This window comes from Hippopotamus amphibius, chromosome 4 (assembly GCF_030028045.1).
Source record: "Hippopotamus amphibius kiboko isolate mHipAmp2 chromosome 4, mHipAmp2.hap2, whole genome shotgun sequence".
In the NCBI taxonomy this organism is placed as follows: Eukaryota; Metazoa; Chordata; class Mammalia; order Artiodactyla; family Hippopotamidae; genus Hippopotamus; species Hippopotamus amphibius.
The window spans coordinates 436,293-454,456 of record NC_080189.1 but is presented as its reverse complement, the minus strand read 5'-3'; the positions used below and the strand labels follow the sequence as shown (position 1 = coordinate 454,456).

Sequence of the window (18,164 nt, the reverse complement as noted above, 5' to 3'; positions counted from 1 at the left end):
AGAATGGCTTTTCCCTCCTAAATGGTTGGAAAAAATGAGTGATATTCTGTGACACATGAGTATTACGTGGGATTCTCATTTCGGTGTCCATGGATGGGCTTCCCTGGAACAAGCCACCCCTGCTCCTCCCTGTGTACGCGTGGCTGCCTTCCTGCCACAGCGGCAGACGGAGCAGCTGTGACCACGTGGCCCGAAGGCCTGAAATCACTGTTGTCTGGGCCTCTACAGACACAACTCCTACTCTCAACTACCACTGACGTTAACTTCACTGCTATACTGCACTGCTTCCTGAAAGAAGTCAGGAACAGACAGACAGTGGAAAGAAGGAAAGAGATTATTAAGAAAACTTCCTTTGTCTAAGAGTCAACCAATGGACTGAAGTTCATGTTACGGCAGCAGAAAAATAACAAAAGATAAAAGCATCCTTAAAGTTTCACAAACCCTCAACACTAGAAAACAATACAAAATATTTTCACAGTCCTGGAATGAAATGATTTTGAATACAAAATTCTAGACCTGGCCAAACTGTTAACTGTCATAGAAAAATGAAGAACATTTTAGGATTCAAACAGTGAGAGGCACATGCCTCCCCAAAGTACGATCCACTGAAACTCTCAGCTCACACACTCACCGGCCATGACCGGTCCCCTCAATACGCTCATTTCAGCCCCAAAGCGATTCACAGGACTGTGCTGCTTACACAGGAGCCTTTCCCTGACAGTTTTCATCCCAAACAAGACTTAGAGTGGAAACTCTGTTACTGCTGTTTTTCATTTTTAAAATAGTCTTCTAAAAATCTGTTTGACAGTGATTTCTTTTTTATGAGACAGTTTGTTGACTAAGTTTTGCTACTTGAAAAACATAAACCTATCTCCACTAAGAAATATGCAACTTAAAAAAATAACCCTAACATCAATGTTTTCTACAACCTATTTTTTAGTTTAAAGGAATTATAAAGAATTCAATATTTCCTGTTCTGAAAAAAAAAACATTTAACTGACTTCAACAATTCTTTTAGTGTTTTTCTTTCCTTACATTCAAACAAAATAGCATGTAATTTTTATTTTTTAAATAGTTAATAAAACAAATACACCCAGCTGCCAGAAAGCACAGATTTGACCCAAGCTATTTATATGTTGTAAAGTTATAATAAAGTGTTTCTTACTGTTTGTAAAAAAAAAAAAAAACAAATACAAAACTCACAATGATTAAGCTGAATAGAGACTGCTCTGTGCTACAGAGGACTCTGTGCAACAGTTCTATCCCTTTACATGTTTTAATGTTCTTTCGGACAGTTACGACCACTGTCATCTTAGCGCTAGGGATTGAGCTAAATGCTATATACACAGGTTTTCACTGAAACTGTATCACAATCCTACAAAATATTATTCCCAGTTTTAAAGAAGAAACAGGACTAGAAAGAGCCTAAATAATTTGAAAAAGATCAGACTAAGTGGGAAGTGGGATTCAAAACAAACAAAATGCCTGACTCCAAGCTCCAAATCACTACGCAAATGGCCTCCCCATCTGCAGGCTGCAAGGACGACCCCAGTCCTCCAGCGCCTTCCTCACATGTGGTCAGGTCAGGGGCCGGGGCCAAGCACACACTGTGGACAAGCAGCACCGCAGGTCCAAGGCAAGAGGGGTAGCAGCTGGACCACCAGCACACACTCCGTCTCTGCCCTCAAATGCAGAGACTTCAGCACTTCGGGCAAAAACAAGCAGTTCACAGACTGGACACTTGAGTTAAAAGAACAAGAGCTTTTCATAGTTTCATGGGTAACAGCTCCCAAAATCTAGTTTTGGTTTGCCCAGCAACATCTGTCCACAAAATTAACCATGATGCCCAAGGGGGACTCTTAAATAAACATACATGTGGATGAGACACACACGACGAAATGCTAATGACTTCATTTTGGGGGGGTGTGTGTGCGTGTGTGCTTCTCTATGTGTGTGTGCTTCTCGATATGTGAGTGTGTGCTTCTCTGTGTGTGTATGCTTCTCTATGTGTGTGTATGCTTCTGTATGTGTGTGCACTTCTCTATGTGTGTGTGTGCGTGCTTCTCTATGTGCGTGTGCTTCTCTATATATGTGTGTGTGCTTCTCTGTGTGTGTGTGCTTCTCTATGTGTGTGTGTGTGTCTGTGTGTGCTTCTGTGTGTGTGCGTGTGCTTCTCTATGTGTGTGTATGCTTCTGTATGTGTGTGCACTTCTCTATGTATGTGTGTGTGTGCTTCTGTGTGTGTACTTCTCTATGTATGTGTGAATGCACATATGTGAACACGTGTGAAGAGGAAAGTAGACACATTCATTATACTATTATTTCAACTTTCCGCATGTCTGAGATTTTTCATAAAGATCAGAAAACAAACAGAGCAAAGGAAGTTTCTAGCACTGCTATGGGTAACCACCATTCTCAGGGCATCTTTGATCTCACTTCTGAACATGTTATTCTACAAACTAGGACAATGAGTAGCATTTCTTAGCTTGTGCCAGGAGACCCTGAAATGTAAGGGGCTGTAGAGAAAGAAGCAGAGGCTCACACTCTCTTGCCAGGTGAAAAGATTCAAGATACCCCCTGGAAATAAATGTCGCATCCTGATGTCCTAATATCTCATTTGAAAAATCAGTCATCTGAAAAAAATCCATGGCAACAGGCATTACTTGCCTTAAAACATAACCAGTGTGTTTTTCTTCACGACATGGCCCCACAGCTTTACAGCCGCACTTGCCCAAAGTCACACAGCTATCGGACAAGGGATGGAATCAGACCCAGGTGTGTCCTAACCACTGCAACACTGCCTCTCTGCCGGGGCGACAGGGGTACACGCAAGATGCCTAAAGCTCCACACAGTGAACAGGTAGCTGTTCCAAAGGAGACAGAGAGGGAGAGGAAAGGACACCACGAGTCCATGTGGCCACGGGGGCACCAGGGAGAGAACGATTTCCTTCAGGAGTGTCGAGATCTGGAAAGCCTGCCATCCGGGGGCAGCACAGGGCAGTGACGGGGGACAGCCCGGACGCACATGAGGCCCAGAGCAAGCTGAAGGCTTAAGGAGCGCAACCGCATGAGATACATACGTAGAGTTCTTCAAACTGCTTCTGAATTTCGCTGTCCATCTCGATGGCGTTAACGTTCGGATCCCTAATAGGAAATGCTTCAACGAACAGCAGTGCAGCATTGGATCGGACTTCTGAGTTTCTGGCCTGGAATAGTTGAAAGAAGACTTTCAGAATCCAAAGAGCTGACATTCAAAGACTTTCGTGTAGAATTCCTAAAGTAATGCTCCTAGTGTCTCAGTCCAGACTTATTTACAAATTAAAGACAGCTATAACACTGAAACTAACCAAACTTGTGAGACTTTCCTTAAGTGAAGCCGGACTCCCAGCTCCACGCCGACAGGTATTAAAAGATGTTCCTTTGCTTCAAAGCCCGTCCTGTGTCATCACGAAACAGTGACCATCCGGTCCCACACCCAACACCAGAGTCACGTGGGTTGAAAATGACCCGCCTGCTCAATTGACCACTCCTCAGTGCTGTCGTCTTGTCCCCCAGTCACCAGCAGGAGGTCCTGAGGACCAGGACGATTCAGTCCAGCTCTGCTGCACCCCCCGCAACCCCACCGATTTACTTAGCATGACTACCCCCCTTCCCGCTGTGCACGCAGCTCTAAACCAATTCAGGTTCCCAGTTTAAGAAATGCTTTTAATAAAAGAACATTCATCCAAAATCTCACAGCACTCTAAGCCTTGAGCCTTACTTTTCGTGCCTTTCTGCAATTCTGGACTAGAGTGGGCTAAGCTGGAAAGCACAGTCAGCACTAAACACAGACAGACTATTGAAGAGGTGCAGCACCTTTAATCCTCTCCACAAGATGGGCTTATACAGTCTGTGAAGCATCTCCTCCACGCCCTGCCGAACCTCCTTTTGACGATGGAAATAACTCAGCACCTAAGAGCCAAGGAAAGAAGAAAAGGATGGTGATATTGGTGTTTTCAAAAAAGCATTTAAGATCTTACCTTGAGGAAACAACAGGGAGCACAGGCTGCAGCTGATTCACAAGTGCTGACAATTGCCTCTAACAGGAACTACAATGGAAAGGCACGCTGACAGCACGGAACATGGTGATCACACAAAGGCCATCTGTGATGGGAAGAAAGGCGGCGGCCTTGGGCTGTACAAAGGTTTGGGTTCCAGCTTCTACTCTTCTACCAACAGCCGCAAAACCTCATAAAAAGTCACTTACACCTCTGACCATCAGGGTCAAATGGAAAAGGAGTCAGCCTAAGTGGTTTCTACAGCACATTCTGGCTACAACCGTCTTTTGTTCTAAGAACCTATATTGGGCATTCAAAAACAGCACATACAGTCAGCCCTTCATCTCCACGGGTTCTGCATCTGTGGATTCAACCAAGCATGGATAGAAAATATTTGGAAAAAAAAAATTCCAGAAAGTTTCAAAGCAAAGCTTGAATTTGCTGCTTGCCGGCAAGTATTTACATTGTAGTTACTGATACACAGTATTTACAACTCCTTACACAGCATTTATACTGCATTAGGTATCATGAGGAGCCTGCAGATGATGTAAAGTATACGGGAGGATGTATAAGGCACTAGAGTGTCCGTGGATTTGGTGCCCAATCCCCCGCAGATCCCGAGGGGCGACCTGTGTCCGTGGATTTGGTGCCCAATCCCCCGCAGATCCCGAGGGGCGACCTTATCTCAAATGAGCGTTACTGCCTAGTGATCCTTTCCAGTAGAAACTTAACTTAGATGTCAAGTTCATCCCCAAACTCATGGATAATCAGAAAACCCACTGCTCTTTTAGCTCTATCCTTTTGTTATTTTCTACTCCCTTCTTAACCAGCCATAACGTTCCCACAACTCTTCACTCTTGTCCCCAACAACAATCAATATGCCTTTCTTCCTTAATTAACAACTCTTGGAGCTAAAATTATACTAATGCAGTGGGCTTCCTAGGTGGCGCAGTGGTTAAGAATCCGCCTGCCAATGCAGGGGACACAGGTTCCATCCCTGCTCCAGGAAGATCCCACATGCCTCGGAGCAACTAAGCCCGTGTGCCAAACAAAACAAAACAAAACAAAAAAAAAATTATACTAATGCAAAATGGAAAATTTTTAAAAATTAGGCTATGAGACAACAGACTATACTTTAAGCAACCTTAAATCAACTTTGCCCTGAAAGAACTACAATCTGGGGATTATTTTTTTTTGATTGTTAATTTTTCCTTTAGATTTTAGTCTATCGTTTGTTTTTTCTGCGTAAATATTAATTTGGTATCAATGGTATACTTGCTTCATAGAAAGCTTTTAACCACTGCACTGAGATACAATTCACATACCATAAAAATCACTTTTCAAGTGTACAATTCAGTGGGTTTTAGTATATTCAGAGTTGTGCAAGCATTACCACTACCTAATTTTACAAGATGGGGACTTCTTACTTTCAAATGACTTCTAAGGTATTTCCTGAAGCTTCTTTCAACATATCAACAAAATGACTTATCAGGTAAATATTTATCAAAAAAAGGATTTGAAGAAGAAGCTATAATGTGTTATAAGCAGTAAGAACAATTACTTGGAGTTCAGGAATACATTTCATTTGAAAAGTGAAATCTAATATTCTGCCTTTAAATTCTTTCTGTGCATTTTTCCACAATTTAACCAATGATGATACCTATCCTTATAACATCTTAATTACTCACACTACCAGAACAGAAAATCAGATACGAAAAAGTCTTTACTTATTTGGTACCAAGAGTGAAGCAAATACATCACAAAGTTGTACAAGTTAACACGACGCTATTCCTTACAATTAAATAGATGCTAAAACGCTAAATCATACGCGGGAAGGAAGTGACGCAAACTGACCTACAATTTGTGAAGCAGCTGTGTGCGCTGCGGAGGTGGGGAGTGTACCTGGATATATTCATCTCTGGTTCTTTATCTTTGGATAATACGAAGTAAATCATCAATAACATAAAAGAAATGTTTTTATGCATTCAAACTTAACATAAGTAGTATATTTACATCCTACAGAAAATAAATTCACTATACAAAAAAGTACAGAGGTGATCTCTCTTCCCTTAGCCTCCTGACACACAGCTGCCAAAACTATCAGGAAGCAAAGAGGGCATCGCCCTGGATTAGGACACAGACAACGCAGCAGACCCGACCGTCTGGCTCCTCCTCCAGGGTCCCTGGGATTACCCAGTCCTATCAGTGTCGTAACGACACCGACAGCACGGCCCTGCTCAGCCAGATCACGTGCAACATAAGGATAAAACCCATATCCAAATTCTGAGACCACCTTTCAAAAGTAAAATTTTATCAAGAGAAACTATCAACACATTTATTCAATTTGGTTTGCAGAATACAGAGTGGAAATGTAATGTATGAATGTAAACACAGTAACAGAAAGAATTTCAAATAGCCTCTTTTTTCAGAACAGTGGTAGTGGCAGTAAGGAAGTGATGATTCTAGACATTTTTATGTCAAATAATTTAATAAAGCTGTTTGAATAAAGTTCTTATGTCTTAACAGTAGACCTTTGCTTTTCTAATCAAAACGTTGGCGACAGGGTAAAACTCCCAGATTCCAAATATCAAGATTCTGAGAAATCCCTTTAACTGATGCCTGTGAAAGCTTAACAAAATTTCACAGAAACAATTATCTAAAAACAAAAAAGATGAGACATGATTTTCAAAAGTGCTGTGAGAGTGCAGCTCACCTGGCGCACCCGGGGGTGCACTGGAGACCTCCGAGGAAGGTGGACCCCGTGGTACATGAAGTCCTGGATGCAGCCGCTTTCGATGGCCTGGAGAGACAGCCCAACGTGAGAACTTGAGTGAGTGCGTTCCCACCAACGGGAGGATAGGCAGCACAGCGGTTAGAGCACAAAAGGACAGTCTGGCCTGCTCATCTTCCATTTCATGGGGGAAAAAGCCTGGATCCTTTCATCAGAGCTTCTTACTTTAGATCTACACTCTTAGAATTCCTTTGGTCTTCATATACCAAAGAGAACATCTAGTTTCCTCTATCCGACCTGATGAAACACCACATCTGTGTTAAATGGCCGGGCACGGGAGCCTGGGTCAAGCCAGACAAGGGCTCAGAGATCGGGGGGCCTGGAAGCACCCTAAGTCACCCTGATAATCTCAGGAGACTGGATCTGTTCCAAGACCCCCCCAGAACTGCCACTGAACTGCCTCTAAGGTGGGGGCCAGGATTCCAAACTGATGGAAACAACACCTTTCAGGCCTCCACAGAGGGGGCGGGGCAGGGCAGGGGAGGGGGTGTGGGCAGCTCCTCAGTCGAGCCGGGTCACTGAAGGCCTGGTGTGTCTGCCTGCACTCTGCCTCCCTTCCCAGGATTCCGTGGCTTTAGAGAAGGACACAAGGAACACGCGCTACTAACATTTACCTCTTCTCCATCAACACTGAAAACACTTCCTTCACCTGAAGCTGCTCATCAATCGCAGCATCAGTACACGTGGTTACTGCACTGTCTGACCTGTGATGACACGGGAGACACACGGCACTGGCCCGTCAAGTGTCTGGGCCACAGCAGTTACCCCTGAGAGCTAACTACCAGATCATGGACACCCTGCACCGACCTGGGCTTGTCAACATATTGATGGCAGAGAGTTTTTTCAAAGAGAAGAGGGAGGAACGCTGTAAGAGCTTTAAATGATGGAGCAAGTAAATGCCACTCGGAGACTTGTTGGGTCCTGATTCCAAAAAATCACTGTAAAGAGACATTTTTGAAACAAAGCAGAGAAATTTAAAGATGACCCAACTGATTTTTTAAATACCCAGGAATTACTGTTAATTTTGTTGAGTAGGATAATGGCACCGTATAACCATACTTTTTAGAGATGCATACTGAAGTACACAGAAAAGAGGCGTCATGTTTGGAACTGGCTTTAAAAACTTGAAGGGACAGAGGGAAGAGAGGGAAGGGAATGGCACGGAGAAGCACAAATTGCAGGTACTAACTTGGTACAAATCTAGTCAAACAATTAAATTCTAAACAACAAGTCCTATTTTTTTTAAAATCACTATTGGAGAAACGGGGAACGACTACTCCTTCCTGTGAACAAGTTTCATTCAGTAATAAAGCAACGCAAAAAAAATGCATAACAGGGTCCCGGTGCTGCCGTTCCCCTGAATTATACATGGTGCGGCTATTCTACCAGTGTCAGCAGGGGAGCAGACGTGGTAAGGTTTTGTCTTCTAGAAGCAGATGGCAGTGATAAACCCCAGCATACTTAACGGAAACCTAAGCTGGGCGGGAGAGCAGAGTGGCAGAAATAATCTCCCCTTGCCCCCCACCCCCACCAGTCCGGGGCCTGCTCCTCCCAGAGGGAAGACCCCTTTACGACTCAGAGCGAAAATTTTACTCAAGAGGAAAAAAACACATCTAAGAGCCCAGTATGAGAAAAATATAAGGAATGTCTGACAAAGATGCTTTCTTTTCATTTTTCCCGCAAAGAGGCCAAGAATGTTTGCGACTGTGAATTACACAGCCAGAACGCAGGTGTAGAGTCACTAAAGGCTGGCCGCACTTAAATGTCTTAAATTCTCAAATGATGCTGCTAAAGAGGTGGCCTGAGGTTCCCGAGGAGAACCAGCAGAGACAGAACACGAGCCATAAACACAGTTTTAAACTTTCTAGTGGCCACATTAAGAGCAGGAAAAAGAAAAAGGAAAACTGGGGCTTCCCTTGCAGTCCAGTGGTTAGGAATCCGCCTTCAAATGCAGGGGACACAGGTTCAATCCCTGGTCCAGGAACTCAGATCCCACATGCCGTGGGGCAGCTAAGCATGTGAGCCACAACTAGAGGGCCCAGGTGCCACAACTAGAGAGCCTGCACACCACAACTAGAGAGCCCATGTGCCACAACTAGAGAGCCCACGCACCACAACTGGACAGACGCCTGTGCACCACAATGAGAAGATTCCACATGCTGCAATGAAGACCCAGTGCAGCCAAAAACAAAATAAATATTTTTTTTAAAGAAAAAAGTAAATTTATTTTAATATATTTTGTTTAGCCCAATATATCCAATGTACTATCCTTTCAACATGCAATCAATATTCTTCTCGAAACATCCATGATATTTTACATTCTTATTTTTCCACACTGTCTTCCAAATGGGCGAGTTTCTTACGGACGTTTACTGCCAATCTCAGTTTGGACTGGCCACGTTTCAAAGGCCCTCGAGCCACCACATAGCCGGACACTACAGGTCTAGAGCTGCCAAAATGCCTGGGGCAAAAGTCTCAATTCCACTCCAACTGAACCTCGCAGTGAGTCACAGGTATCTTGAGGCTGTGCTCAGGCATGGATGTGACCCTGCGTGCATGTGAACACCACGCCACAGCCCCGGGGACGCACACCCTGGGCTTCATCGTGACAGACAAACACCAGCACGGGTGTCAAGTGGCTGTATTGTGGCTACTTATTTAGTAACCAGAACACAATAAAAGTGTGTTAATATTTCATAAAAGGAAAAGGAAATACCTCTAATATTGTCCCTGAAGCCTTTTTCCAAGCTCTGAAATAAATTTCTGCAATGTGTACCATCAAAGATCTAGCAAAAAGAAAAAAATTTTTAAATGTTAATGCAAGTTTGAAGAATTATATTTTTAAATACACGCTTCATTTCAGGAACTCTCCTCTCCTGGGGAAGAAGAAACTGTCTTCGATGAGTTTCAGACTCTCCACCTGCAGCTGAAAGCAAAAAACACAAGTCTGGAGACAGAGGACTGTTTCCTCCTTCTCAGTCAGGCTTCCCCAGAACTTACTGCTTCCTGGGAAACTACGACACAGAAGCCCAGAACCAAATTCTTACGTAAAAAACGTTTAAATATAAGTACACTTTTTGACTCGCGAAGTCATTTTGGACTTTCCAGACTAATTCACTCAGGTACAGAGAGCCCTAAAATACCAGGGCTGACTAAGAATCATAATTAGGAAAATCTGCTGGTTCAACCCCAATATTCTGCCAATGGGGGAACAGGAGAAAGCATTCTAGTAAACAATCGGATCCAGAATCAGATCCCAGCCCAACACGTACCCAGCTGCCTGGCAGGCAATCCAGTAAGCAGGCCCACCTCAAGAGCTCACAGCCTCCTTCAGCCCCGGAGATTAAGTAATCGGCTGTGACTCCGGCAAACAGCTCCAAGTGCTGTCAGGGCTGAGGCTGGGAGCGCAGGCCAGAGCCTGCTTCCGAGCCCTCCCACCAACCACACAGCTCAGTCCACGGGAAACTGCAAAGCACACGTTACGTCCAAAGGCATCAGCAGTGCTAGTGACACAGGCTTTACTATGATTGAAGCTGAGATTTAACTGGTAAATAATTTGACGATTTAAAGAACTACCACAAAGTAAAATTTTAATTTCATTGTTACTACTGAAAAAGAATGGTTTCCTAAAGCAAGAAAAAAAAATATCCAGTGATACAACAGTACATAATAAACAACAATTTAAGAGAGAATTTCTGAAGCTTCCAATACATTAATATAATTTAAAAGTCAGGTCAAATAGAAACTTTCAAAACTCGACGAAGCACAAAATATTAATTGCCTTTAATACTTACTTCTGTAATCCCTGTAACTGGTTTTTAATGGTCCCATGGATCATTTTAATGAAATTTACATTCCAACTGAAGAGGGAACTAAGAAATCTTCTTCCCTATAAATTAAAAAATAGGATATAATGTTAAAATTGCAACCAAATAAAAAGTTCCCAGTAACTAAGAAACAAACAACTCTTTGAAAGTGTAGTGACACTAACGTTTGCTACACCCAACGAAGGCAGCATTCATACGTCTAGGTTAGCGTCTACACACTGAGCTGCACCTGGGCACAGCCTTCAGGGGGCAGCATTGTGCAGGACGGCGGTGGGCACCTCAGCGGGATGGAGCGGGGCAGCAGGCTCCCTGTGGAGGGCAGGGCAGCAGACCCCTCAGAGCCACCTTCCTGTCCAACCACAGGGTGACCCAGACAGCTATCCCGCCACCCAGCAGGCAAGTTCAATGGCTCCGTCGTGATGTCTCCATAACCTAAAATCAAAGAATGCCTGAAATATAGCATCTTGGGGTGGGAATAAACCTGAACATCACTTCATTTCATCTTTTACAAAGGAGAAAACTGAGGTCTTGTGACGTTAAGAGGCTAAGTATTTGCCAACACAGTTTTCAAATACATAGAGTCCCCATACATTACGTGTAGTTGTAAACGTCACGTATACATCATAGACCATTAACTTTTATGCACACTACTAGATTACACATGCGAACCTAAAAAACAAGACTATATCTACTCTCTACAGGGGGCACGAGATACACCTCCCAAGAGCTTCCCGTGAAGGGCACCATCAGGTCTTCACTGCTCTCCAACACACTAGTGTCCGGAATCCCACAGACAGAAATGCAACACACTCTGATACAAAGGGCAGGGGAACCATGCTTGCAACAGGCAAGTTTTTGAGAAAGTATTTACTGGGACTTCCCTGGTGGTCCGGTGGTTAGGACTCCAAGATCCCAATGCAGGGGGCCCAGGTTCGATCCCTGGTTGGAGAACTAGATCCTGCATGCTGCCGCTAAATAAAGATCCCGCACACAGCAACTAAGACCCAATGCTGCCAAATAAATTAAAAAAAAAGAGGGGGGTGTTTACTGGAAGTAATTTGCCAGAATGACTGGAAACTGACCTGACCGAAGTTATGACTGATTAGGAAAGTAAGTTTAGATATCTTAAATTCAAAAGAGCACATCAGTTTTGTAAAAGAGGGAGCTTTACTACACACACGTGTATATTTGTGTCCACACTCGCACACAGATGTGTCACACAAGCGTAACATCAGCTGCTGTGTGTGAGTCGATGATGAGGAAGTTCATTTGTCTGAATCCACTCTTAACGTCCTTCCTCTCCCAATTTTCACAAGAACCTGGGGACACTCAGGGCAGAGGCCACGTGTCCAGTGTCTCCGCAGCACTGAGGACGGGAGAGCAGCAACAGCACGAGCTGGGCACCTCCTGCCCTGCAGGCTCTAAAGCCTCTAAGGATGGCCTCGTGTGCCCCGCACGGGAATCCTGGGAGAGGACAGGGCGGGTCCTGTCTTACAGAAGGAAATACTGAGGTTGAAAGCAGTGCGATCAAGGTCACCACCTACTCAGTGGACACACAGGGGTCTGAACACAGCCTTTCTGACCCCAAGGGCTGAAGGTCTTGGCCAGTGTGGTTCGGCCCTTTAACCTCGCCAGGGGAGACGGTGCACAGGGAGTGGGCAAACTGGGGTCAAATCCTTCTCTCCCACGACCGGCTGTGAGGGTGAGACCTTGAGCAAACTCTCCATTTAGGGGCTCCTCCTCCTCCTCTGGCAGGTCCCTCCCCACCCCTGCTTCAGGGAGGGGTGACAACTGCCTCCTTTTGCCTCAAATCATGTCTGCCAGGCACTAGCAATCAGAAACAAGGCTATATTCTACATAAAAACAATGTGCTTTGCATCCCCAGCATGGGAATACAGTCAGTCTACAACGACTACAGAAAACTCCTAAGACGAGAAGTCAGCATGTCCAAGAGAACCAGGCAAGCCACACTGTAGTTTTTAATTCTCTAGTAGCCACACTGATAAGAGTAAAAAAGATGAAATTAACTTTAATAATTTATATAATCCAATATATCCAAAATATCATTTAAATACATAATAAATATATAAAAATTATTAGTGGGATATTTAACATTCTTATTCCGTATTAAGTTTGAAATCCATGTGCATTTTACACTTAAGGCCACAACTGGACTGGCCATATCTCATGTGCTTGCTCAGTAGCCACGTGTGGGAGTGACCACCAGTGGACAGTGTAGCACTGGGCCAGAAGCCTCTCTTTGGATTTAATGGATAGGTAGGAAAAAGAAACCAAAAATTCTGTGTGATGATGGTTTTGAGTTACATGCCAATTAACCTGGAATTAGGGCAGATTTGATCCATGGGGAAGTGCTTTCTCAACCTTATTTTTAATCACTTTTAATTTAAATGCAATCATGGTTCCCCCAGGATTCACCCAGCCACCTGTTACCATCTGATTCAATGATGAAATATGCAATGACTTGTAAAACGTTTGCTTAACGCTGCCATGCAGTGAAAAGGAATTGCAGCAAACATAACAGCTCTTGAGAGCTAAGCTGACTCTCTTATGCAAACACTAAGCACAATGCAAACAGCAACCACATGGACTTAGGAGACACTTCCATTAAAAAGCAGTTCACAAACACACCAAAAAAGAAAAACCATTTACCTCTTCTTTTCTGATATAATTAACATTTATGAAGCACTCAAGCAGCATGTCTTTGATTTCCCTGCTTTCCTCCAATTCGTAATCAAAGCAGTACAGAGCCTGATGGACGCGCCACAGCCGGCAGACGTCTGTGCCCTGGGGAGACACGGGGAGAGAAAGACCGAGTCCTCTTCTGCAAAGGGCAAGGGCACACTTCAAATTAGCTATGAGATTATTCCTCATCAAGAAAGAAAGAACAAGACAAAACATTTTAAAACTTGCAAATGGGGGTCTAGAGAATATTTCCTTAAAACTGAGGCAGAAGCAAGCGGGGGTGCGGACAGCCAGCCTGTCCACCGGTGTCATGCCACGAGGACACGCGCCCGTGCTGACCGCTGCAGGGCCGTGGAGCAGCTGACGAGGGCCTGGTGCCATCCAGGAAATAAATCTTCAGAGCTCTCACTTGAAACGTAAACGGCCCGTGTGGCTAGTGGCTACCGTGGTGCACGGCACACGTGTGGGACATGAGGAAGACATTCAATAAAGTCTTGATTTAAAAGCTGAACAAACATGGCAGGGAAAACAGATTTTTAAAAGGCAGACATAACGACGGCCTAAGGGTAAGTTCTGACAAAAAAGAGGGATTGAAAATCCCTCCTACGGCAGCAGGGAAGTCAGAGCGCCAGCTGAGGATGCAGCCAGAAAGGCTCTTTCCCGCCATCAAGCTGCCTGCTCTGCGGCCACAGTGCGACGGCCTCTCCCGCGGGTATAAGAATGTGACGAGCTGCGAGCGTCACAGAAAGCTGTCGGCAATGTGTACCAAGAGCTGCAAGTTCAACGCCACTGACCTACACACTTCACTTGTAGGAATCTGTGCCAAGTGAGTAAAGATGTGAGGGGGGAGGCCAGAGAGAAATCCTCGAGGGTCCCCAGACCCACAGGGTCACTGTGGCCATGGGATTATGGACCTTTTTCTCATCCTCATTTTCCCTCTTCTTCAGTTGCCCCATTTTCTAAGATGAACGTAAGTATCTGCCGCTGTTTGATCAGGAAAAAACTGCTCTTTTCCTGGATTTCTGAATTGTGCACCAAAGACTGAAGGATGAGAAACGGCCCAAGTTACACCCAGCCCCACCGTGCTCTCCGCTGGCCCCGCGGAAGCCTCCTCAGGCCTGGGCTGCAGTGCACACCCCACCCGGGCCGCCCTCCTGCCCGCCGCCCCCTCAGGTCTGCGGGCTCTCCCTGACCCCCCGACCCCTTCTGTTCCTCCCCGAGCAATGCCCATCACAGGGGAAGACAAAGCCCGCAGGGACAAAGCCTGCGTGCGACCACGTGTGCAGCCCCTGCCCACCTCCGACTCCCATCCTCAACTCCCACCTCTGAGCATCCTCCAGTGAAAACCCTAACTGGAAGCCCCGGGGCCAGGCCTCTCACAAGCTATAAACACAGGCACTTCTCAAGGAAAGCGTGGCGGGTACTCTGGAAAGTGCACACACTGTTTTCGTCTTGAGACTCTTCCTCAGCAGCATGGCGAAGGCAGTCTTGCCCATGTCCTCCTTGGCAGGCAGGCCCCTCTCCCACCACGTCACACACAGATCCTGGATGGACACCCGCAGCTCTCGGTCAGACTCAGGCAGCGCGTACAAAACACCTGCAACGGAGTGGTCATCGCGCAGTGAGTGAAGGGAAGCAGTGTTCGTCCTGATCCAACCGTGTACAGCACGATGACTTCAAAGGTTTGCCAAGCAAATATTAGTTATGTTTAACTTGCCAAAGATTCGTACATTATTTATGGGATACAAATGATGTTAATTAAAAAACTGTTTTATCACTATTATGAAAGCAAACCCAGTAGAACAGAGAAGTTTAGAACTGGGAGACCCAGAGAGGGCCTGTGGTGCAAACTCCTCATCTACAAGAGGCAGATACTGAGGCTCCACGCCCGAGGGCAGGGACGCCCAGGCCACACCGGGCAGCAGAGCCAGGCCAGGCCCAGGGGCCAGCAGCCCAGGGACCACCAACCCTCAGTTTGTCAGCCTCAAGTTCTGGCTCACTGGGGAAAAACAGTGAAAGCAACTATTGCAGCAAATACGAAAGCTGTGGTGCTGTTATTAACAGAAGAGCTCAAGAACTAAAGTCCTGATAATGTGCCCACCACTGCGATCCCCAGACACGTGAGGGCCACTGCTCCAATGTGAATTCCTGAAGGAACGGGACTGCCACTGTGTCAGCACTCACCATCTCAGAAAGCACGTGCGGAGGCTGAAGACAACTGGTGCTGACACCCACGAGCACTTGGGAGCTACCTTCATACTAATTAGGGTAACTTCTTAATAAGACACATTATTTCAAGGCAAGAATTCTGAATAAAACAGCATACTAAACAGATAGATAAACCAAGTGGCGCTGAGACTGTGTCACATGGAACTAATCAGATTCACACAGTCAGGGGCGAGGATACTCGGGAGATTTTGCTTAAAGAACATTACTAAAAGTTACTTTTGCATCTTTTATATCTGTAATTTACACATACAATGTTATATAATGAGATTTCATCAATTCAGATCAATGTTCCTACTAAATAACTACAGCTTTACAGTTGTTACAATTTGAAAAGTACCATGATATAAAGATTAATATAGTAAAACTTCCCTAAGAGTCAATAATTATTCCTCAGCTCACGTTCATAACATATTTTAAGAAAAAACTGCAATGTCACAAATGCTGGGCTAACTTGAACTGTCTGGCAGTAATCACCAGCTGAGGAATCTACACCCGGACTGCTTCCCCTTTACCAGCTCTTATCCTTGGTCCTCAAAGTCAAATAAGACATTTCTAAGAACCCCTAAACAGCAGTCAGTTGCTCAGTAATGCACATTTTCACCATCTGAAACATTTATATGTGGCTTAAATTAAATAATAACTCAGGAAAGCCCCTAAAAGCATGCTCCTTTGCTCGTTTTCTTTTAGCTGACGTACAAGAGCTTGATTGCAAAGTTCTGCTTCTCCACTGCTGGGGGCTTCCTTTTGCCAAGTGTCACTCAGACACACCACGTGTGCAGACGCCACATTACAGCTAAGCCAACTTACCATTTAATATAACAGCACACTCCAGTAAGGCTTCATAATTCTCACTTTCATTTATTACAGACACAGAAGCAAGAATTACAGATGTAACTGCATGAATTATTTCTCTGTTTTTTTCCTATAAGTGAAAAGAAATCAAAGTACAAGTAAATTAAAATCAACTTAAAATTTAATTTTTAAATGTAAAAGTCAACTAAATTCATAAAAATCAAATGACAAAAAGTGAATTAAAGCTGAACACAAGTCCATAGTCTGAAAAGAACACCAACACCGAATACTAGATTAATAATGGTAGGATCAGAAAAGGGTATAACTACCTTAAACAGACCTCTGATATTCTTGATTTCTAACTTTAAATTTCTCTTTAACTTAAAATTCAACTATACACAATAAACAATTATCTTTTAACAAAGAAAAGGGAAATTTATTCTTGAAAGCCCACTGCTACCATTTTTGAGCCCTGCTCTGTCTCCATCCTGGATCCACCGAGGACTTCCACTGGCTGCCACCCGTCCACCGGGGTCTCCAGCAGCACCTCTGTTAATAAAGTCTTCAGCCTTTGCCACAGCTCTTCTTTCTGTTTCCTTGATAATTCATCCAGCAATTCATTTAGGCTGAAAGGGTCAGAAGCATCTTTCTGCAAAATAAATAGCAACTGTCACATTTCAAACACAAAAAATTAGTTCTATCCTTGGCATCAAAAGAAAAGTTTATGTGCTAACTTAGCTGTAAGTTCAAAAGTTTGGCAGTAGTTTTCAAAGACCACTCCTAAAAGGGAAAGTACAGGGATTATCAGACAGAAAGTAGCAGATTCCTCCTCCCCCTAGTTAGTCCTGGCAAACTAATCTTCACCCACTTAGCAAAAACCCTCCCTGAAATCAACCCATCCAGATGTCCACCATCTGCAGGCCTATAACTAGGTTACAAAAGTATGCCAGAGCTAAAGTAATAATAAAAGCAACAGTGACATTACTGCAGCCAGGACTTCCCTGGTGGTGCAGCGGTTAAGAATCCGCCTGCTAACTCAGGGGACACGGGTTTGATCCCTCGTCCGGGAAGATTCCCACATGCCACGGAGCAACTAAGCCCATGAGCCACAACTACTGAGCCTGCACTCTAGGGCCCACGTGCCACAACTACTGAAGCCTGAGAGCCGCAACTACTGAAGCCCACGTGCCTAGAGCCCGTGCTCTTGCAACAAGAGAAGCCACCACAATGAGAAGCCTGAACACCACAACAAAGAGTAGCCCTGGCTCGCCGCAACTAGAGAAAGCCTGCAAACAGTAATGCAGACCCAATGCAGCCAAAAAAAAAAGGTGAAGGAAAATCACCTTAAAAAAAAAAAAAATATTACTTTAGCCATGCCAAGCCCTGCATGCTAAGTTTCTGGTCTCCAGCCTGAATCCAATCAGGTACAATCTGAGCCCCAAAATAGCCACAGTAAGGGGTTATAACCCTTTGAATAAAATAAGAATCAACGAGGACTTCCTAGGTGGTGCAGTGGTAAAGAATCCGCCTGCCAATGCAGGGGACACGGGTTCGAGCCCTGCCCTGGGAAGATTCCACGTGCCACGGAGCAACTAGGCCCGTGTGCCACAACTATTGAGCCTGTGCTCTAGAGCCTGTGAGCCACAACTATTGAGCCCATGTGCCGCAACTATTGAAGCCCATGCGCCTAGGGCCCATGCTCCACAACAAGAGAAGCCACTACAATGAGGAGCCTGCGCACCACAATGAAGAGTAGCCCCCGCTCTCAGCAACTAGAGAAAGCCC

The 18,164-nt window shown here is 44.8% G+C and overlaps 1 protein-coding gene across 15 annotated transcripts in view; it reads right to left on the bottom strand.

Moving 5' to 3' along the window:
* The window catches only part of NCAPG2 (non-SMC condensin II complex subunit G2), a 61,357-nt gene that overhangs the window by 32,617 nt on the left and 10,576 nt on the right, over positions 1–18,164 (bottom strand). For 12 of the 15 annotated variants that reach the window (XR_009053204.1, XR_009053203.1, XR_009053202.1 and 9 more), the window contains exons 3-11: positions 16,840–17,028; positions 16,395–16,509; positions 14,801–14,955; positions 13,326–13,460; positions 10,623–10,717; positions 9,545–9,614; positions 6,751–6,837; positions 3,856–3,951; positions 3,081–3,206 (exon numbers count right to left, since the gene is read on the bottom strand). Coding sequence is in view for 3 of the 15 variants with exons in the window: in XM_057731858.1 (XP_057587841.1) it covers positions 3,081–3,206; positions 3,856–3,951; positions 6,751–6,837; positions 9,545–9,614; positions 10,623–10,717; positions 13,326–13,460; positions 14,801–14,955; positions 16,395–16,509; positions 16,840–17,028 (1,068 nt within the window). In the remaining 12 variants the exon portion in view is untranslated. Of the gene's footprint in view, positions 1–3,080; positions 3,207–3,855; positions 3,952–6,750; positions 6,838–9,544; positions 9,615–10,622; positions 10,718–10,819; positions 11,058–13,325; positions 13,461–14,152; positions 14,550–14,800; positions 14,956–16,394; positions 16,510–16,839; positions 17,029–18,164 lie in introns of those variants that run through there. The other 3 variants (XR_009053211.1, XR_009053212.1, XR_009053213.1) reach the window with 3 other exon arrangements.